At 38.4% G+C, this 22,800-nt stretch overlaps 1 protein-coding gene across 2 annotated transcripts; it reads left to right on the top strand.

Annotated features, from left to right (window-relative positions):
• Positions 1-1,088: 1,088 nt before the first annotated feature.
• LOC103722967 (choline/ethanolaminephosphotransferase 1-like) lies at positions 1,089-18,603 on the top strand. 2 transcript variants are annotated; one of them, XM_008813740.4, is made up of 19 exons: positions 1,089-1,244; positions 1,642-1,778; positions 3,478-3,487; positions 3,583-3,633; positions 6,565-6,642; positions 6,899-6,974; positions 7,066-7,088; positions 7,179-7,279; positions 10,501-10,595; positions 10,738-10,806; positions 14,191-14,260; positions 15,903-15,966; positions 16,039-16,079; positions 16,175-16,259; positions 16,975-17,037; positions 17,272-17,330; positions 17,440-17,492; positions 18,102-18,174; positions 18,258-18,603. In XM_008813740.4, the coding sequence occupies exons 2-19, from the start codon at positions 1,642-1,644 to the stop codon at positions 18,277-18,279; spliced, it is 1,170 nt and encodes a 389-aa protein (XP_008811962.1). In that variant the 5' UTR covers positions 1,089-1,244; the 3' UTR covers positions 18,280-18,603. The 2 variants fall into 2 exon arrangements, with proteins under 2 accessions (XP_008811962.1, XP_008811957.1); XM_008813735.4 differs by having other exon boundaries at positions 15,903-16,079.
• The last annotated feature ends 4,197 nt before the right edge of the window (positions 18,604-22,800 follow it).

Below are 22,800 nucleotides of genomic sequence, written 5' to 3'. Positions count from 1 at the left end.
ATTGTAGCAAGTATTGGAGTTTTTTCTGCAGCTGATCAGGGAAAATTTTAGACCACATCGAAGAACAAATCTTTTATCACCTAAGCCCGATCCAAAGTTTCGTGCTTGGAGTTAAACTTCAATTGAGCCCGAACAAACACAAGCCCAAACAAGCTTAATTAAGCTTGATGTGTATATGTATCTCTATATAAATTAATGTTCCTTTTTCTTGATGGAGCTCGAATGCAAGTCCAAAACTATGCAATTAATCCAACTGTGACTTAAGAAGCTGGGCTTACAAGGGTGTCTCAGAAGAGAACAGAAAACTCTCCTGCTTGGAGCAATCATTTCAGCTTGTACAGTATAAATTGGCAATTGATGCACAAATAAGGAAAGTTACATGTCACCAACATAAGTTTTTTCTTTAATGCAACATTTCTATGTGACAGCTGCACTCTTAAACCCAATTGAGATTGCATGGAGGGTTTGGATTAATGCTTAACAGATCATTTGGTAACACAACATAGGGATGGTTGTTGATTTCTTGACAAGCGTAGGCCTTCTAACATGCAAATGGATGCACCATTAATACCTGCAGCTTTTCATGGATCCCATGAGCTGGCCCTGCGTCGGCCAATCCCTCCTCTAATTACACCCCACTTTATTTTATGGCCCACAAACGAAGATAAATAGAACCAAGGTAGCAGGACAGTTGGAATGGGGCTAAAATTTCATCGGAGTGGCCCAGATTCAAAATATGTGGGCGTCGATTAAATGCAGGACCAGATGCCTTCCGCCTAGTTTGTCCGGTAGAGTCGCCGTCTAGTCCGCCGACGTATTAACATGTGGAAGGACCTGCCATATTGGTGGGGCTCTCCACAGGTCGGGGGAGGCCCGGGAGGGTATGAGTGTATTATCTGCCCGCATCGGATATTTCTTAGTGGAAGAGCAGCCCAGTGGGAGCTGCTACGCGGGTGGGGTTAATTCCCCTCCCTTAAAAAAAAAAAAAAAAAAGATAAATAGATACAAACACATAAAATATCAAACAAAATTCATTATTCAGCCGTTTCCGTGGGCCCCAGGCCTTTTCAGGTTCTTTTATTTCCTATTCGCCCACTCGTTCGCCTCCCAAGACTCCCTCTCTCCTCGTTAAGAGAGGACGAAACGAAAGCGCCCTCCCATCGCCGGTCCCTTCTCTAGGCTCTCCTGTCCCCTTTCGCAAAAGAGGGGCCTTTTTCTCGGTCGCGCGATCCCCAAACTCCACGGTTCGTGGCCATCGAACCCTAACTCCCCCCTCCTTTGATGTGGTCTTCGATCCCTTTACGTTTAATCTATTATCCTGCTTTTTCACCGTTCCTTCTTTCCTTTCCATGAGTGGTTTCGTGAGATTTACAATCAAGTTTCTTGGATTTTTGCTATATTATCGAAGTTTTTGATCACATGATTTGATTTGTTACTTCGTTCTTGGGAATGGCTTTTTCCTGTTCTTGGCGAAAAAGATCGCTGCCGCCATTGTTTTTTTTTTTTTGTGTGTGTGGGATTCGAGATGTATTTTTTGTCTTTTTTTCTTTTTCCCCCTTTTGAGTTTCAATTCTATCCTCCTGCCTCGTTATGTGAAAGTTTTGCACTAAACTAGAAATTCGAGTTTTCGTTGTGTTGCAGATGGGATACATAGGGCACCATGGTGTTGCGACGCTGAACAAGTACAAGTACAGTGGCGTGGACAACTCGCTGGTCGCGAAATATATCTTGCAGCCCTTTTGGAGTCGCTGCGTGAACCTCTTCCCTCTTTGGATGCCGTGAGTTTTCTGTTGATCCTTGTTGATTGAAAAATAGCTGCTTAAGTCGTATCCGTTTACCGAACGCTTGTTTTTCTCTTCTGAAAATTTATCCATCATGTTTATGATTGTTTATAACATTAACCTTTACAATATGATGATGCATCATGATATACCATAAATTTTAAATATTGCACGTGTGAAATCAATACGTTGCTGATTGCTTGAAATAATAAATATAGATGGAGTGAATATGGACAAGAAGGGTTCTTTTTCTGCTCAGAATTTGGCAGTCTTAGAGCATAAGCGTCCTAATGTTGTTATCTTTTGAGATCTTTTCTTCTTCTTCTTCTTTTTGAAGAGATTCGAAGAACTTTCAGGTCTTAGGTTTTCATCTGCACAGATTATTCAAACTTTCTGGGAATGATTCCCCCCCCCCCCCCCCCCCCCCCTAAATTCGACCTGGAAAAAGCATTTGGATTTCATCTCTGCTTATTAAAGGAATTTATTCTTAAGTATTGATATTTGGTTACTTCTTGGAGAACTAGAAAGTTTAGCAAAGTAAATTAGCATTTCTATCAAGAGATTTAATAGTTTCACCTGTCTTCTCTATTATAAACATTTGCATTTATGAATGGATCTTTTTCCACATGCTTTTTATGCTAATTCCTGCTATATTTCTGCCTATTTTTAAAACAATGAAGTGTGCTCTTTTGCATGTAGGAAAACATTTCATTCTTGAGAAAGTCCAATAGGAAGCTTCAAATATTATATCATGAGGTCAATGTTTGGCTGAATATATATGGAAGGATCAATTACTGTTACTCTTTTCTTCCCTTTAAAAGGGAAACTTTCTATACTTAATCTTTAGTAATATTATGACCTGAAGAATAGGAAGAATAGTAATATTATGACCTGAAGAATATGAACTGGAAACTCCAGTTCGCTATATTGTGTGAAGTGGGAGTTGTCTTTTTTTCTCTTTATTGGCTCATCGGCCATATCTGATGATAATCGGTCTTGGTTAAACTGCACCAAAGTTGATAAGGCATTCAAAGCTCAATCTAATGATGGAGATTGGACTAAATTAGGTAATCCAAATAATGCATTTCCTAGTTTGAGGTTAAACCTAGAGAGAGAGAGAGATAGAGATAGAGAGAGAGAGAGTTTTATTCTCTATACCTTGGCATTTCAGCAAAAAGTGTTGGAGCAAATGTTGTATCGATCAAGAATTCAGGGCGAACGCAAACACCTACAATGTCCACAGAACTGTGACTAGACTCCTCATGTATATACTCTATATAAATAAAATCCATGTACAGACTCATGAAAATGAAAGCATACAAATAGCAAGATGATGAGCTTATATATTTGTGATGTAGCCACACTGTAGACAACTATGCTTTTTGCTTTGACTTGATCTTTGGATATGCATCAGCAAAGAAGCTTTCTTCTGAAAAATTTGATGTGAAATTACTAAATCTATATAGATGTCTTTTAAATTTTATGATTCTGGTAATATCACTGATTTATGTCAGTTTTTCTGGGATGATTTTTTTGCATTACAATAGTCATGATGTAGTTATAACTGCTATTCCTTCACTCACTAAAGATAGGATGATTCTAAATCTATATAAATTACACGTTATAAGTTTTCTTCATTGGATATCTCTGACATTAGTCTACTTTCTTTTTTCCTTTTTTTGGGGGGATGCTCCAGTCCGAACATGGTAAGAACTTTTTTTCCATCGCTTCCTTTATTACAAATTCTTCCACATCATCAATTTTACTATAGGGGCAGTAACCCTGTTAATGTACTTTCCAGATCACACTTACAGGTTTCATGTTCTTACTCTTATCAGCACTTCTTGGCTATGTAAGTATTTCTGACGTAATTTAATCTTCATGCATCTGTTCTTCATTTCTAGCTTGATCGTTTTACCTCACACTATGTTTTGAAATTTCAAATATGTCATATGTAATGTTCACATTACTTATGCCATTTCTTGACAAACTTTCCTTAGTGCCTAGGTTTTCTATGGAATTTGGGTATTAAAATTATAATATTCTTGATTTTGTTGAGGCAACATAGTGCTATGAGTGGTTTTAGCCTGATGTGCAAAAGCCTACATTTGAAATTCTTGTTATAGTTATGGGAAATATGAAGGAGTTTGATTGAAGATTTTCTAGTTTTTGGCTCAACTTGTAGCATTAAAGAGAGCCTGTCATTCTTGATCTTGTTAATCTCAAGAGATCCTAGAAAGTTAACTGATCCATCTGTTACAGATTCGCATGTACCCAAAAAGACCATTAATTTATTTTATTGACCATTTTATTGTGTATGAGCCTGTGATTCAGTTTTGCATGCCATTCTGAATTTTAAGGTTTGTTGTAATAACTGACGATTTGGTTCTGACAAATTGGGAGCTTTATGAGTTGCCATAAGACTCAAGATTTTCACCTACAAATCTAGTCTAGAGAAACTTGATGTATCAGCTGAACTGGTTTGTATCTTAGGTTTCTTTTACTCCTATATCTTTCTTTTTTCTGTTTGTGCCTCCGGCTTCCCAAAGGCTTTCTCTCTGAAGCGTGTAAGGCTCTAGGATTAGAGGATCTCCTTTTTCATTTTTTCTTTTGTAAATTATATGGCACATTGTGACTGCTAATCTAATCTTTTTGAGGTTAGTCCTGTTCTTATTTCCAGCATAATACCTAGTTTTTTTTATGAAGTAGAGTTTATTAATTATTGATGAATTCTTATCACAAACTTCCAGGTCTTAGGTCAACTTCAGTGGAAGTGATCGCTGTAAGGTTGTGCTAAATGATTCCATGGGCTGCATGGTGGAATCTTTTGTTTAAATATCTAGGATTTCCTTGAGGCACTTTCATTTTTACAATCTGAAAAAATTAGAAATTTTTGGTGGAGAGACCTGATCAACTTGTAATGGCAGATATCTTTATGTTTCATTTTATCAATGAAAAATTTTAGTAATGCACCTTGGAAGCCATTAATGGAGATTTTTATGAGGAAGGATGGTGGAAAAATAAAATGGAGCCCTTGTCATGTTGGTTATGTTTGTGATTCCAATGAAATAGATAGTATGATCTAGCATTGGAAATTTCAGAAAGATGAACCTTGTACTTAAACAGAATAGGCTCTGGTGTTTATGTTAGAGAAGGTTAATTAATGGTAGATTTTGCAGGCTTGGCGGGGGTAGGGCATTCAATATATTCAATGTCTCTTCTTTGTAGAGACATTCTGGAGTGGCAGTATGTAGGAGTAGGCAATAAGTTTTGAGGTAGGGGCAGGATGGGGATATTGGAAAGATGTATAGTATGGAGTACTTTCTTTATGCATTTTCGTTGTTCTTTTTCATTGCTCTGAAAAGAAAGAGGCTTTGATTTAAAAGTGTTAGGTAAACAAGGGTGCGAAGGCATGTTATACTTTTTTGGTCAATGATACCTGATAAGTGTACCATGTTGGTATAATGCAGCCATTGTCACACATCTAGAGTGGAATATGTTGATGAATGTTTAAGAATATGTGAACATAAGCTAAAATCTTTTATTTTCTGTGGCAGACTATTTTTGGGTACATTTGTGATGATAAACAAGCACTACTTGGACATAAATATAAATGATTAGTTATTATAGAGGCTTGAATTTTTTTGGTTTATTTTGATAACAAATCATAGATGTGCATAAAACGTTGTATTTGCAAACCTAGAACACAAGGTAACAATGAGAAAACACTATTAAGATAACATAATTATGTTCATCCTCCTCGGTCCTTATGAGTTGCGATTTCCTAGTCATTCTTATTTAAGGGCTACCTTAGATAGTCCAATGTTAATGGAGCTTTTCTAGTTCCTTTACTCATAACTTCCTTTCTGTTAGCTTAAGTCTTCCTTTCCTCATCTATTTTAGAACCTTAGACTAGATTCAAGCACCTCTCCTGATCAAGGCTTCCTCAGATCTTTATTGCACATGCCTGTTTCATCTCAGTCCATCATTGTCTTTAATTAAGCCTCATCAGATCTCTGCTGCACAACTTCTCCAAGATGTCACTCCTTACTCTACTTTTCACTTTTTTTTGTTGCAACTTCAACTCAACATGTTAAATCTCTGGCATATTCATCTTCTTTTCTTGATTTTTCTCACTCGACCTTTTGATGATTTTTGTTGCCAATTCTCTTCTTTAATTTCCAAGGGCTATACTGTTTGAACATATTATATAAGTATTATGTTACTGTTGCCGGTCTGATTATATGTAGTGTAATGTTACGTTATATTGCTGCTTCTTACTGTAAATTGTACTGTACATCCTTTATTGCACAACATTCTGATTGGTGAGCTTTATTACTAGAAACTTGGGAAATTTACAGAATAACATTACTGTTTCCAAAGATGATACTGGAGACACTATATCTTATGTAATTTAAAAATTAGAGACTCTAACTTAGCACTTGCAAGAGTTAATTTTGTGATTTATGTTACAGATTAATTTTCCTTCTGCATGTATCTTGGTTAATTGGCTTAAATAGTGAGTCAAGGTTCAAATTATTTTTCTTTAGAGTTGGTTCATCATTGTTGGCATATTGTTATTTTGTGTCACCTGATATACACTCTGCTTGATCACATTGATTATGCTTTTTAAAGCTTGCCAATGCACTGATTAAAGATGCATCATTGTCATATTGGTGAAATTCTCTGTGTTTCAATTGCATGCAATTGGAATTTTGCATGTATATCAACAATCTTTTCCCCCTTCAGTTTGCATATGCATATGTTTGTGTTGGCTTCACAGATTTATTCACCTCATCTAGACACAGCCCCCCCAAGATGGGTCCACCTTGCTCATGGAATGCTTCTTTTCTTATATCAGGTTTGTTCAAGTTTATTTACTATACTTGAAAAGGATGCTTGTCTTCATCATATTGTTTCCCCCTGCATTGGGGATAAGGGAAAAAATCCATCAAAGAATTGTGATATGCTTTTTTAAGAAATTTGTACATTTAATATAAACTAACACCATATAATTATCAAATAACAAAAATGAATACAATTATTCAGCTTTTTTCTTATGATAGGAGTTAATTCATGTTTACTAACACTACAAGCTTCAATCATGTATGCACCAGACTTTTGATGCTGTTGATGGTAAACAAGCAAGGCGTACCAATTCATCGAGTCCTTTAGGGGAACTTTTCGATCATGGTAACTTCTCTTGGCCTGAAGTCCTTTGTAATGGTTATATCTGTCTTCTAGACATTTATTTATTGATCTTTATAAATCTCTGCTATTGCAGGATGTGATGCACTTGCATGTGCTGTATGACCAACCTTCTTGTCCTTGGATGTCATTTTATATTCATGATGTTTTTCAACTTCCCTAACAAGCTTATTATCATTCTGTTATCAGTTTGAATCCTTGGCTTTTGGAAGCACAGCAATGTGTGGTAGAACTACTTTCTGGTTCTGGGTAATTGCAGCTATTCCGTTTTATTTGGCAACATGGGAACAGTGAGTTCTCTTAAGGTTCTTATATTTGTTTTTGTGTTACTTCTTTTACTGTGTGGATCTGACTTTAAATGAAGCTTTATCTATGGTTCCTTGTGGAACCGGCTTTTTTATTTATAATCATTTATCTGGAGTGCCATTGATTTGATAATGTATGACTGAAATCGTAGCAAGATGACTTACAAAGTCAGCCTCAATGCTGTTGGAAAGTGAGGTGTTCTATTTTTTTCTCCTTTGATCTGCAAAGCTATTTCTAGCATTTTTCGGATAGTTAAATCTTGTCTAGGTTTGTCTGCAGTTGATACACTTCCATATATTGTTTAATTATGTGATTTAGTCTCAAAACTAATAGCATAATTCTTTATAATCCTGAGATACTATCTGAAAGATTGGTATTGAGACCTAATTTGTTTCCTTGTCTTGAAAGACTGAAAAAGGGTGTACATTCAAGTTTTGATTGACTTCAGTCAATATTGACTGTAAATCACCCAGTTGATGAGTTTCAGAGTGTCTTGAAGTATTTAACATGTCAATTTTTATGTAATAGAACGCCTGTACTTGTTTGTTATATCAGTATGCTTCCATAATTTATAATCTGTCAGACCAGCTGCTATGCACAATAGAACTTAATTGAATATATGCTAGATGCAGTGCTTGATTATATACCATTCGCTGGATCTGCACAAAGTTGACATGGAAACAAAATGTGGCATGTCAGAATTTGAGGGTCCATATAACACTAATCAAGTGGAAATTGAGACTTTTTCATCAGCAATTTGAAACATTTCACTATTATTAATGTGGCCTCCATGTCTACATAAAAGTTTGGTCTGCCATTTTTGATTTTAAGGAACTTTTTCTTATGCTCGTCATCAGCCTGTAGTAATACAATTTCGAAATTTTGCTTTTCAATTTCCTAATTTGTATTTTTAGTTTAGTAAAGAGTTTCATTTGGAAAGTTGATAATGGTACATCTCACGATCAACAAGAGAGGGTAGTAGAGGATTCTTAAGGTGAACTAGCATGATTGGCTTGCCTCTTGATCAATGAAAGAAGGTAGAAGAGGATATTGAAGGTGAACTGGTAACACACCATTTCTTGTCTTTAGGAAATAAATCTCATCGGATTTACCAGGCACGAGGTGAATGACCTCTAAAGAAGAATGCCTGCATCCACTTGTTCTTAATCCTTTCCCTTTTGATGTTCAAGCAGGCATCCACCTCATTGGAACCTCTAGGTTATGAAAGTGTTGCAGGATAATCTCAAACTGGGAAAAGCTGTAAATATAAGAAAATTGTTTACTTTTATACTCTTGATTTGCAGACATCATGAAATGCAAGAATATCTTATTCCGAAAAAGGTATTTACTACAGGAAAACTGGTCTTGGCCATGCAAATAAAGTTAGACAAGACAACCTTGATATAGCTCCCTGGTTGATCATGGTGCTGTCCACTATGATCTGTCTTGCCGATAAGCTCCAATTGTATTTATTCATGCCAAAGAGCGGTCAGCTCAACCCATCGCCCTTCACCCATAAGCTCATAAGCTATTAATCATGGTTATTTCTTCTTTATATGCCTCTTGAGCATAGTCTGCTGAACCTGTCGGTTCCGACCGGTTCAGCCTGCACCGGTTCCGACCGGTTCAGCCTGCACCGGTTCCGACCGGTTCAGCCTGCACCGGTTCCGACCGGTTCAGCCTGCACCGGTTCCGACCGGTTCAGCCTGCACCGGTTCCGACCGGTTCAGCCTGCACCGGTTCCGACCGGTTCAGCCTGCACCGGTATGGTACAGCCACAGAATTCGGTTCCGACCCCTCCAAAGGGCTCCTTGCCCGTACCGATGCGAACCAGTGCGGTTCGCATCGGTTCAAGCCTGGTACCGGTGCGAACCGGTACAAGCCCGGACCGGCACCGGGGAAGAAGAGGAAAGAAGAGGAAGAAAGAGGAAGAAAGAAGAGGAAGAAAAAGAGAGAGGAGGAGGAGAAGAAGCCTACCTCCTTTCTCAGGCCGACGAGGATCACCTGTTCTCTGGTGCGGTTCCGGCCCCTTCTTTGCTCGTGGGAGAAGTGGGGAAAGAGAGGAGAACAGAGGAGAGAGGGGAAGAAAGGAGAGGAGGAGAGAGTTCGCAAAGGAGAAAGAGGAGAAGGGTCGGGAAGATGAACAAGAGAAGGGAAAGAAAAGAGAAAGGTCATCCCGCGTGCGGGGCATTGCGCCCGCGAGTGGGAAAACGTGTCCTCGACTCATGCCTACGCGCATTTTTTTGGGTACAAACTGCGTTCCCCACGCAGGGAATCACGTGCGCGCGATTCCCAACGCTCGTGCGCGAGGCAGCGAGCCCATTTAATGCCACAGAGAGGCAATAAATGCTACTCTGTGGCATAACACGTTCGCGCATTTTTTTTAAGCGAAATCGGTTCGGTACCGGTTCCGAACCGGTACCGGTCTTCACCGGTACGCCGGTTCGGTTTGTTCCGCGTACCTTGCTCTTGAGCAAAACAAATTGAGGGGTGGAGAGGCTTGTACCTTGTTGGATCATCACAATCAGTGTAAAATGGCTTAAGGCGAGTCATTTTCAAATATTGACGAATCTTGATCATAGCAAGAGTTCCACCCATTAGATATTCTCTAGCTTTTTTTTAAAAAAGGAAATGAACATGTGTTGGGTCTTGATGAGTTACATCAATAAACAAAGAAAGGGAAAGAAAATGGGTGAAAATCACCTCTTATCTACCGTAGCCTTTCTTTTATTCTTTGCTTAAATATTTCACAATGTTTTGGAGCTTCGTGCCATGAGAGGCCAATGTGCTGGAGATGAAGCTAGGTTGCTAAGAGGTACGTTGGGACATATAGATCGATAATCCATAACTCCACGCCTATGATCATGATCTTCATTTCTAAATCTACATGTGGATCAAAACTGAAATGCCATGGAGGCTTGCTACTATGCCTCAAGGGACCACAAATGGAAAATTTACAATGACGATATCGATGGTGCAACGAGTCTGCATTTTATGTTTTTTTGGTCATGGTTTGATGTTAAATTCATGTAACTCTTTAAATGCCACAAGTTACATGTCTTTGTGATTTTCTGTAGCTTATATTTCTGTGTCATTGCTGACTTTATTGAAATTAGTTAAATTTTCTCTGATTTTATTTTATGCTGTTTTCTTTGTTAATAGTTATATTTGCATATTTATTGACTTCTCGTTGTTATTGATCCAGCTTTTTTACAAATACGCTTATTCTTCCTATGGTAAATGGACCCACAGAAGGCCTCATGCTGATTTATATCAGTCATTTCCTGACGTTTTTTTTGGGTATGTAACCAAGTTTTTCTTTAGAGAATTGTGCAAATTACAACATGCTATCCCTCTATATTCCAGTTTGAGATATTTGTCAATTCTTTGCTTAGTCTTTATCACGTGTTATGGCTTTTCTGATTTCATTTTCTTCCTTCAGGGGCTGAATGGTGGGCACAAGATTTTAGGAAGTCCATCCCCATTTTTAGTTGGGTGCCATTTGTTCCTGGTATGATATACTAAAATAATTTCAATAGACCACGAATCATATTTTGGTACTCAGAGAACATAAAGTGTGTAATCTTGCTTTGCGTGTCATGTGTGGTGTTTAGATCTAAGGGAGTGAGAGGGGCATCATTTTTTCTTAGCTGCATGAGTCTCTTTCAAACTTTTGATTGCTAGCCATTTCTGACTCTATCCCTCTACTTTTCTTCCATAAATTTGTTTGTGCTGTCTACTATTTACTATTGTACTTTTCGATGATATTCTCATAACTGTTACCTGTATATGGTACTTTACTGCAACAGTCAAGCTGTCTACTTTCGTATTTGTCGGTATTATTTGTATTATATGCGGAAATAAGGAGAAGGAAAGATGTCATAAGAATGCTGGTGTTTCTTCTTAGCAGTGCTGTTCTAATCAGGTACAAGGGTATGAATGCTGGGTAATTGTACCCCCACCCCTCACACAAAGGGGGGGAAAAGGAGAATACTGCATGGTATTCATGAATATTATCATATCACGAGCAAAGTAATGGCTTTCTAAACCGGAAATGAGCCATAACCGGAATGGACATCGAACCAATAATGCACAGGATAAACAATACTAAAACAAGAGAAGTTAATAATGATGCTTCCATAATACAAGATCTACACATAGATAGCAGTGGAGGATGCCTGGTTCCTATAACTTTCTTTTCACACTTATAATTTTTAAGGTTTTTTTTTTTGTTGTATGTAATTGACGAAGTTTCTCTAGTTTCTTGTTTTTTAAAGACCTTTGCAACAAAGATGATAGAAGCTGTACCTCCAGAGGTAACATCATCCTCCTTGTGAGGCATTAATGTTGGGTAGCTTCTTCTAGTGAGAATCTTGTGGCCATGCTGAATATGAAAGATCGGGGGAATAATGCATGAGATAAATACACTTTAAACAAGAAAACTTGATAGAGGAAGATGAAATTACAATGGCTACAAAATCATGCATGTGGTTGACAGCTGGATTAAAGTGTTTTGGAATTGTATTTGTGAGTTGGTTAGGAGGTCTAAGATTGAAGTTCTTATCAGGGTTAAATGAGAGACCTTGGTACTCTTAGGAATTTAACCATAAAAAATATAATGGTGGATCTTATTGAAGACTAATATGATATTTTAGCTTCCAGTTCAACATGATAATACATTATTGATGGTGCCACTGATGCTTATCTTTGAAAATGCTATGAGCACAAGGATTCAGATCTTGAGGATGGCTACCATAGCAATGGCCAGTTTGTAGAGTATGATCCTAAATACAGGGGTGGTATGCCTCAGTACAAATGAAAGATATAAAAGAAGAGTGTCCTAGACAGAAAGGATTGGCATGCCTTGATATGGTGCATTACAGGCTCAGTTTGTATGAACATTCCTGATTGCACCAGCCTGTATGGGGCTAGTATGTACAATATTTCAATCCCTGCATGAGCATTAAACATTTTCTGACCAGGTTATTAGGGCCTGGAACTATGTAGGAAATGTGGATGTGAAGTTCCTTGTCAATTTTGTTTTATTGTACATTTGCTTTATGGTTTAGTAGTTTTTTCTTATATAATGGTTTTGGTGGAGGTTTTCTAGGATTCCGTGTTGTGGCCTGTATATAGGAAAATAATATCATACCAAATGGAAGTGTTGCTTCTGATTGAATTCTCTCAATTTTCTAATTTATGATTCAGTTAGACATCTGATCTTCTCACATTTTTTTATCTACTGTAGCTGCTTTTTTTGGTATTAGATACAAAGAGCAATGGACAGGGCATCAAATAAATTCACAAAGTAACCCATCATTTTTTATGTGAGCATAAAGATGCCAAGATATATGGCATTCAAGGATTTTGTGTCACAGTTACCCAGAAAAAAGAATTTGTGTCACAAGTCCTGCAACTTTTATGTGGATCACTAAAAGTTTTGAAAAGTTTTTTGAGTGACAGTAATGGACTATTCATTGGATGGAGAGGAATATTGTTTTTTCATGAAGCATCAACAATTTAAAGAGGTGGCTATTAGAGCACCTATTTTACCACCCAGAAACTGGACTTTTATCTATTATGATCATTCATGACTAGAAGATTAAGTGAATCAACAATTAATTGTATTAGAGAAAGATGTAACGCAACTCAAGATATTAAGTTGTAGATTTCCTTTGTAAATATGTCGTTTTTCTATATTATGGTGGTTTACAGTACTGCCTTTTACTGTTACAAAATTGATTGGTGGTCGAGTAGACATAGTTTGTCCCAGTTCAGTTAAAGGATACTATCATCGTTGCCTGGACGATTAGACATCCAACCCGTAACAGCAGTGACCAAGATCGGAGCTCTACCAAAAGATGATGCATGGTCAATATTGTGATGAAAACATAATCACACAGGTAATCACATCAAATTTTTTGAGATAGATAGGAGTTGATGTGACACCTTGTATCTTAATAGGGGAACAAGCAATTATTGATGGTGAGGTTAGATAAACATTCCATTTTGAAAGATTGGCCTAGCTATAAGTGCAAGATCCTGCACTGATCATGGTCTTAGATCCAAGGTATTCAACATTATATCCGTAACTCACTAGTACAGTTTGGGTCGATATGTATGCTCCCATATTGAAACATGGCATGTTTTTGTTGGTATAGTAGTTTTTGCCCTCTACCAAGCCCTTGTACTGTACTAGTATTATACCAGGTCAGCACAGTATGCGCCGTACCAGGCGATGCAATTTGGTTCTAGAAACATTGCTCAGGTCAATATTAGCAAGTTTACATGCCATAGAAATTTTTGCTGTAGGCACTCTCCACGGAATCCTGGGTGCCAGTTCCTATGCAGCGTCATGAGGTATGAATCTGGGCACATAAGTTTTCATGATGTTTTGAATTTAGGAATCAGATGAGATTAGAGTCTAGTGAGAATTGTTTAAGAAAGTTTGATCAGGTTTATGATTCATTCAATGAAATTTTTACTTTTTTTCTCAAAGTGTCAACAACTTTCGCGGCCATAATATACATGTAAGATATTGCAGCATGTCATGCATGTGTGGATTTCATATATGGACTCTTTAAAATAATGTATGTTGACTGATATGCTATTTATGTGTAAACAGTGATTAGGCCATTAAAGTTCTCTAACAAGATGCTTCTACCCCAAGAAGCCATTGTTGAGCTTCTTCATTTTTGTCGAGTAAAATTATGTAATATTATTAATTGTCTTCTTATTATAAGCAGCTGTCTTTCCTTAATGATATTATGACTTTTTACTAGCTGTAACTGTTCTTCGAATTCTTTGCTGACTTCACGTGCAAGTTACATATATCATGATTTATTGGACATCAGTTCGTGACTTAAAATTTTTGGCCTGTTGTTGATTGTTTCAGAAATACCATTATATGGTGTGGTGCTATTTCTTATGATTGTTTTTGCTGTACTACCAACTATTGGATCTAAGTGAGTATCTTTATTGTTATGCAAATTAAGTTGTCAATTTAACTATGTTTTTGCTGCTTCTTGTTGTGGTTTGTCATTTTTCCATGCTACCATAACCAACAAGAATTATCCTAACTGTTTAGGTCAGCAATTTGTATCTGTCTTTGAATTTCATTGTTCCAATCTCCATTTTTTTCAAATAAATTATGTTATGTTATTTTTCTAATAATCCTGTCATTGTGCCATATACCATGTATCCTTTTCAGTTAGTTGTGTCTTGAACATGCAAACCTATCCCATGAGTTTAGCACTTGTTCTAGCTTTTGGTGACACATAATCTTTGTAAAACTTCATCTGGATCCTAACATCACTTGCTGCTTGGTTGATATTGCAACTTTTGACATTGAACATGAAAGAAATGAAACATGAGATGCAATATCTAGTGGTAGATGGCTTTTACAGGCTGAAAAGAAGCCTCCAGTTGGCTCTTGTTTTAATCTGTTAGGGCACCTTAAAATTAAAGGACAATTCTTTTTGGGTCCCACAATTTGGAATACCAAAGGCTCTGGTATCTGGCATCCGTAGTTGGTCTCATCCTGGTAACTTTTAGTTATCTGAATTTCATAAATCATTACTAGTAATGCTCTTTTTCAGGAGATTTATTATGTATAGTTAGGTGTACTCGAGGTCTGTCTAGTTTTCTTTGAATAAATCGAGGTTTAGAGGTTTGAGGCTCAAATCATGGGAGGTATTTGACCAACATTTGACCCGGATAGTTTTTACATCATTTCATTGAAATGATTGGTTGTGCGTCCACTGTTATTCTCAGAAAAAGAGGAAAGTTGTCATGTACTTAAGAACCCTGAATCTCTTCCACAACAACTTTTAATGCTTCCAGCATCTTTATTCAACTGTATTTTTATGTCAGAACAATCAAATGGAGATAGTTTTGGGCGGTAACAATATTCATGCTTTTTCTCTCTGTGGACCCATATGCCACACTTTGCTAATGAGAATAGTAAACAAGTCTGATATTATTGTATCCCTGGCCAGAATAGACGGTTGAAAGCCTATTGGTCTTATGTTTCCAAGTCTTGATTCCTTTATTTCAAATTTGTTAATTTGATGACTACTTCTCCTGGGTTTATCAATTTGACTACTTAATGTTAGATCTTTTTGCTTAAATTTCCAAGTTTAACTTCTTTTTATATTTTCATTTGTGATGCATGTTATGGATTATGTGGCAGGTTGAACTTTCCAAGTTTTTCTGGCAAAACTTTTGGGAAAATGTTTTCCATGTGAATTATGAAATGAAACTTCAATAACAACGGACTGTTAATTGGTTTTGTTGCCAAAGTTAGTCCTCCCATGATTTTGAGTAGTGTTAACTTATTTTGGTTATGGAGTTCCACTAATGGCTGTATTAAGCTTGGTGGACAGCATCAAGGTTTAGTGTTGGATTCACATCTGACGGTAGAAGATGCTCAAACTATTTAAAATTGTTTATAAATTGAGTTTTGTTGCTCACAACGGATGTAGCCATTAATAATGAATTGCAATGCACATTCATTTACCAGCCTACTACTAATACTCTGATGAAAAATGTTAGTTGCTATTATGATTATGGCTATAATGTTTTAGTTACTGATATGCTCTTGTGCAGCATTAGCAATGTCCATATGGTTGTCCAAGCAAGAAAAGGAAGCATGTTGTTGGCATTAGCAATGGTAGTATTCTGTGTCATATTTACCCTTTACCTTTCCAGGTGCCTTAATAAGCTCCTTTTCTTTTTCTGGCAGCTTTTTCCTTTTGGTGTGCTCCTGGCAGGAGTTCTTATCTGGTTTGAATATAATGCTTACTACTCCTTTTTTTAATTTCTTAAACTAGAATTTTTCCTAATTTTTGTTCTTAAGAGAATTTTTGAATATATTGCAGGTCTAATTTGTCTCCTTCTGATATTATGTACAATCACCCACATTTGATCATAGTTGGAACGGGTTTTGCATTTGGATTTCTTGTGGTAAGATTGCTACTTGCTTGTATCTTTGTTAGTAAGTATTCCATGTGTAACTGCTTTAGTTTTGGACTTGGAGTTCCCTAGACATTGTAATCATCACAAATTAGTGATGTTTCATTTTTTTTAAAAGTTATGGTTTAATCAGTAATATTCTCCATCACCTGTATTTAAAGTTGTTGCGTCCTCATCTTGGTGGGCTACCTTGAAATGATTATTTTTATTTTGGTTCCTTTGGTTCCCTCTTTTTGAAAAGTTAAATAACTGCACTCCAATAATTTATGAAAGTTTCCATAGGTATTGCCATATCCTGGATTCCTTTCAAGAGTGGCATCAAACAATTCACTCTGGCTTGTCAGCAATCTTTATAATGACAATGATTTAAGCAGTTCCTGGAATAGATAAAGGAACCAGCTTGTTGTATTTCAACTCTAGAGTGCAGCCGATACCATATCTGTGCAGTGTCCCTGTAAGGCACTGGCATGGTATGTATCATGATGCAAACCATGACAACCATGCCAGCTTGCACTTTTATCCATTGGAGTTTTCTGGTGAATATTGAGAAATGCTCGTAACTGCTGATTGTGCCCAAGCAGCTTGTCATGCAGATACATTTATCAGTTTCCATGTTTCTTTTGCACTATTCAGTAATATTTCTCCGCTAACTTTTTTTATCATCCAAATGTCTCGGTTGCTAACTTAACATGGAACCTATTGACAGGGAAGAATGATTCTAGCTCACCTTTGTGATGAACCCAAGGGTTTAAAAACTGGAATGTGCATGGTAACTACTACTTTCTGAACTAATTAATCTAGATATTTATTTATCCCTCAATATATTCATTCAGGTTTTATACTAAAAGGATCATGCATCTGGCTCACTAGCTTTTGTTTACTTTTATTTGTATGTAGTTAGACTCTGAGAGTTTATTCTTTGCAAATTAAATTTTTGACAAATTTCTATGTGCTGATTGAATGGATGGCATTGAATGTCTTCTGACATGTTTCTTTGTAACAGTCTTTGTTGTTTCTTCCCCTAGCCATTGCAAATGCTCTCACTGCTAAGCTCAATGATGGGTATGTGATTTTTTTTAACTTGCTTTTGCACACTTTTTTAAAAGTTCTACTCTATGCCTTTTTCTTTTTTTCTTTGTAGATATGTTCATTTGCCTTTTCTTTGGTGCAGAACTCCTCTAGTCGATGAGCATTTAATTGTTCTCCTGTATTGTGTATTCACAGGTAGAAAATATCCTGTTTTTCTTGTGTTTCAGTTATTTTGGCCTTCTTTATTATGAAGACATGTTATTTATGTTATATTTTATTCTCTTGCTATGTTACATCAGATTAGATAAGAATTTAATTTCTTTCTTAGTTTAGTCTTCTTGAATGTTTTGCTGTCAGAAATAAATTTTAGTGTAAATAAAATTTAAGCTTCCCTCTTGCTGCGGGAGGGTTTCTGTGGCAGCTACCAACTTGTTTCATCGACATTCTTCCTCTTTAATAAACAAGAAGACAGATTCCTGTTATATGAACATCAAATACAGTCAGGATCAATGCAAAGATGCTAGATTGTTCATTTGATATTTAGGTGTCCACCATTGGTGACATTTCAAACTCATAAAATGAGGTTTCTACTTTTCCTGTTATTTGTCATTTTTCCGGCGAAAATCATTTGATGTTTGCCATGCTTTCAGCATTAGGTGTCTTGCATTGAGCTGAGCTTTGTGTTGGGTACTTGTGCTCAGTTCTTTTCTTCTTTTTTTTTTGGCTTTTTCTTTGGCCAGTTGAGTGTCTTGGTTGTGTCTCTCCAGATTATACTATACCTCACAGATTTTATATTTGTAACAGTGGGACTCTACCTGCATTTTGCCACGTCAGTCATCCATGAGATCACGAATGCGCTAGGCATCTGCTGCTTCAGGTTTGAAAAATGACTTATGGCAATATGCAATCTTTTTCTCAAATCAGGGGCATGGAATGACAGATTTTCCCAATGATTAACAGGATAACTCGGAAAAAAGCTTAAAAAGCTATTGGTCCAGATTGCGCTTGATACATATGCTGTCTCGCTGAAGCTAGAAGTGCTACCTGGAATATTTCCATTTTTTGATATTATCAGATGATTTTCCCTGGTAAAACTTTCATCTGCTTATCAGAGATTTCCCTGATAAAAGCAATATTAAAGTTAGTTTAGATGGAATGAGAAAAACATTGTTGCCTTCCTTCTTGAGTTCTCCAGCAGGGATATGTGGAAGTTAATTCTACGTTGTATTACCATCTATTGTATGTTCATTAAATGAATATATATATTCTTAACAAAAAACAAAAAAACATATATATTTTAGTGGTACTATTTCGAGTGACATGGAAGAAAAAATAGATGAGGGGAAGGAGAGAAGATAGCTGATGCAGATCGAGATGGCCGTAGTTTGGTGATCTTCTGGGCTGATTAAACACACTTTTTGTACCTTGTTTTTTTGCTTTAATTATCACGTAAGTAGGTCAATTTTCTTCTAGAGGTAGCATGCTTTGGGGCGGCCCAATACATTTGGGGGCCTAAGGCGAATCCAATAACTAAGATTTTTTTTTTTAATAATAAATTTTTTAATAAATATAAAATATTTAAAAAAATGATATGAAAATAGATAGCTATCAAGTGCATTATTTCAACAAAAATATATGAATTTATTTTTATTCAGGATCATGAACTGATTAAATAACTGAGATAATGCTTGATAATACTGTTTACGGTCCCGAAGGGAGCCTCTCTATAGGAGAAAGTAGGGGCATTATGGGAAATTCACTCCTCCTAATTAATAAAAGTCCCATCCCACAGTCCCCCTTCAAGTGAGTACCCAAGCAGCAGCTGCAACATCACAGCACAGCAGCCATTCAACCCCGACCCTCCTTTTCTCTCTCTCCCACCCAAGAGGGCAGGAGAAACCGAGAAGAGAAAATTAAAAGGATCTCCACCCTCCAAGAAGTCCATTTCCAATCCCCCTTTCTTCCTGATGGCCCAGCTGGGTCAGGAGTAATGTGAGGGAAGGAAAACCAAGACCAAAACCAAAAAAGAGAAGGGATGAAAGATAAGAGCGGCTTCAGGCGTGTACCAAGCCAACCAAATCCCTCCTCTCTCTCTCTCCACCCAAAACAAAACTACGGTCCCCAACTTCCCAAATTGCCCCTCTGCAGGCCAGGAAACTCTCCACCTCCCTTCCATCAAGGGGGAAGACTCGTAGCTAGCTCGTGTTCCCATTTTATATGGAGCCTTTGCTTCCTTTTGGTCACGACGCAAGAAACTTCCCTCTCTTTCTCTCTCTCAATCTCTTTGCTCCCTTCGCCTCCCGAAGGTCTTTCATTGGCGGTCGCCTAAGGTCTCGGGCTGGCTCTGGCGTCGAACAAACATGATATTGTACAGTTACTGGCTGAGCACACCGATGCTCAAGTCAGATCTCGGCTCTGAAAATTCAGAATTATCTGCTGCTTTATGAAATTATTGATTGATGATAACTTGACAAACTAGATGTATGTTTTAAATTACTTCATGACTTTATTCGTTTTCTTGAATTTAAATGCATGGGAAATTTTAAAATGACTGTCATTTGCTGATGCTTCTTTTTGTTCCCATTGGATTCTATGCTGTCATTTATGAGTTCGTTTTTTTCCTCATACACTTTCCGGTGCTCCATACTTTCCTCAAACACTGTTCGGTTCCATCAAGACTTTAATAATGGCAACTTCCTAAAACTGAGGTACTCTGATTTTTTAATTTTTTTCATTTTTGTGGGGTTGGGGTGGGGGATCGTGGGAGGGGGCGGGCGCGTTAAAATTGAGACTGTATTTTATTGTGTCACTAGATTTACTGTCCTTGCCTGGATCAGTAATGGACTGGATTTTGTTGACAATAAAATGATGGCTATTTCGATGGTTTTTAATAGATCACAGGGATTAATTAGGACCTTATCTATTGAGGTCATTGTTGATAGACTAACTATTCACAGTAAAGTATCTTTTCGTAATGGGTGTGACAATTTATTTATTTTGAGAACAGGCTGTTTTGATTTTAAAATGCTTTTTAGTTTGATTAGCAACGGAAGGAAAGCAAGTATCTTTTCGTTTGATTAGGCTTTATTTTGCACCAATAAATGCTACTCTATATATGACACGACCACATGAAAACACATACTAATGGGACCTTAATTGAAAGAGCTCTTAACAGTGTGGGGAGATGCTCATCCCTGTGTGGGGAGATGCTCATCCTTCGCCGAGCTAGTACGGGCAAGCATCTCCATGCCACCTTACAAATAAACAACGCTAACTTGTGGGTGGATGTGGAGCCTCTAGATCTAGCCTCCATCAATCTATCAAGTCGTATACTTTTTGGCCACCCGGAGTAAGTTTCGTCAAGAGCTGCATGGGATGATGTCACTTATGCTTGATGTATGCTGGGGCGGATCATATCCTCCTTGAGAGAGATTCGGCTATGGTGATCGAGTGGATTTGGGATTGGGGACGTGGCGCTGACTCTAGACTGCTGTTCTACGATATTCACAGGCTCTTAGACGAGTATGATCTTTCGTGGACCTTACACGTTTATAGGAAGGTGAATTGCACTGCTGATCGGGTGGTCCCCTTCGTGGCTCACCATTCTGGGAGCTTCATCTGGATAGACCACGTGTCGATATTTTTTTCTCATATTATTTTTTCTTTTTTGATTTTGTTGGCTGCAGTTACATCCGTCGCATGCGAGCCGTGTACTAAAAAATAAAATAAAATAAATAAAATAGGAGGAGGAGGAGGAGGAGGAGGAGGAGAGAGAGGAGAGTGCGACACGGGTCTAGTAGTGGCACACTGGAACGACCCCACTAGGTTTTCTAAAAGAGCACCTTGTGGAACGACAGCCTACCAAAGTTCAAATTTTTGAGTGGCAAATTAAACTTTCCCACTCCCCCACTGTCCCACCTACTAATATTGTGGGTCACTTTTTTTGGTACAATAGCTGCTCACCCGACTCTAGTGTAGGAGCAGCCAACAGTATCAAATGCTACAATCTGACACAAATACGAGGGGGCCCTCCTGATGCGGTCAACATATCTTTCTGGAGTGCTGTGCAGCATAGGAAGCCACCCAGTCTGCAACCTTATTCGCCTTTTGATATACGTGTACTGCCTGGGAGGCACTACTGTTTTTTAGCATCAGACAAATGTCACAAAGCAGGGGACTCCCATCCCCCCTACTGTATCCAGTTAATCACTGGGGCTGAGTCTCTCTCAAGAATAATGCGCTTAGCTCCCAACCTCCGTCTCGCGTAAGAGATGTCTTACCAGGTTGCCCTAAGCTCTGCCCTTATAACTGAGAGCCCATCGACACTCTGCTCGCCCGCTGCAATCATCTATGAATCGTGACCTCTGATCACAAAACCCACACTCGCCCTGTCGCCGACTCCAGTGCCACTACCATCAAAGTTTACCTTGAGATAGCTGAGAAGTGGGGGCTCCCAAGAGATAAGGAGAAACCTGGGAGCTAAAGCAGCTAAACGAGGGTTCCAGATGTCCCTGCCCATCCCAGGTGAACTCGTCATAGTAGTAACCCTGATGATCTCAGTCGCCTGGATACGTGCTCTCTCCACAATACTCTACGGAGACTCCTGCCTGTTGTCGAAAATCCTGGCATTCCTACCCAACCATATGTGGTACGCCATATGGGCCAATTGGGTCCCCCACGCCACCGCCCTTGGGCTCTACACAGCCACCCTCAGCTGGTGTACTAGGTTGTCTATAGATCGGGTAGTGTGGCACTGTAGAAGGTCCGCGCAGCTCCAGATCTTTGTTACCCGCTCGCATCCAAGCAACACATGACTGATGGACTCCACGTCCGAGTAGTAGATACAACTCGGAGTGATCTGAATACCCCTCCCCACCAGCACTCCCCTTGTAGGGAGGCATCCCCAAGCCATTTTCCATAGAAACAGGGCCACACGAGGGTGGACTTGCAACCTCCAAATCCATCTACCATCCATCTGCCTAACAACCTTCCCTCCCATCACCTCTCGGATATCCGTGATACGTAGTCTGGATCTGCTTGTAGCTGCCCAAACCAACCTGTCCGTCACCTCCACCGTAGGTAGCGGAATAGCTAGGATCAACTCTGCCAGCTGCATCACAAAGACCTCTCGAATCAGTGGCTCGTCCTACCTGCTCCGGCCTGGAACAATCAGGTCGCTCACTCGACGACCCTCTAGCCTTGATGGATTGAAGAAGGTCGGTATACGACAAAGTACCCCCTCTAATACCCAGCTGTCCTCCAGGGTATCTATAGAGTGCCTATCACCTACTGCCCATCAAATCGCAGCCCGCACCATCAGCGCATAGGAGCAAATCTCCCTCCAAATAAAGGAGCACCGTCGACCAGCCTGGAACTTCTTAGTCGCCGTGTAAACTCCATACTTGACTCTCAATAGGGCACTCTATATATAAACAATCGGGCTCTAGTATAAATCTGGCTGTATGTCGCGCTGCGAGAATCTCTTGCCTCGTCACCAAGGACT

This window comes from Phoenix dactylifera, chromosome 18 (genome assembly GCF_009389715.1).
Source record: "Phoenix dactylifera cultivar Barhee BC4 chromosome 18, palm_55x_up_171113_PBpolish2nd_filt_p, whole genome shotgun sequence".
Taxonomy (NCBI): domain Eukaryota; kingdom Viridiplantae; phylum Streptophyta; class Magnoliopsida; order Arecales; family Arecaceae; genus Phoenix; species Phoenix dactylifera.
This window is presented reverse-complemented; position numbering and strand designations above follow the sequence as displayed.

Bases quoted from the DNA above. Each gene is read 5' to 3' on its own strand.
- LOC103722967 (XM_008813735.4), top strand. From the start codon at position 1,642: ATGGGATACATAGGGCACCATGGTGTTGCGACGCTGAACAAGTACAAG. The intron at 6,643-6,898 runs GTTTGTTCAAGT...TGTATGCACCAG, and splicing joins TGCTTCTTTTCTTATATCAG to ACTTTTGATGCTGTTGATGG. The intron at 7,280-10,500 runs GTGAGTTCTCTT...TTATTGATCCAG, and splicing joins TATTTGGCAACATGGGAACA to CTTTTTTACAAATACGCTTA.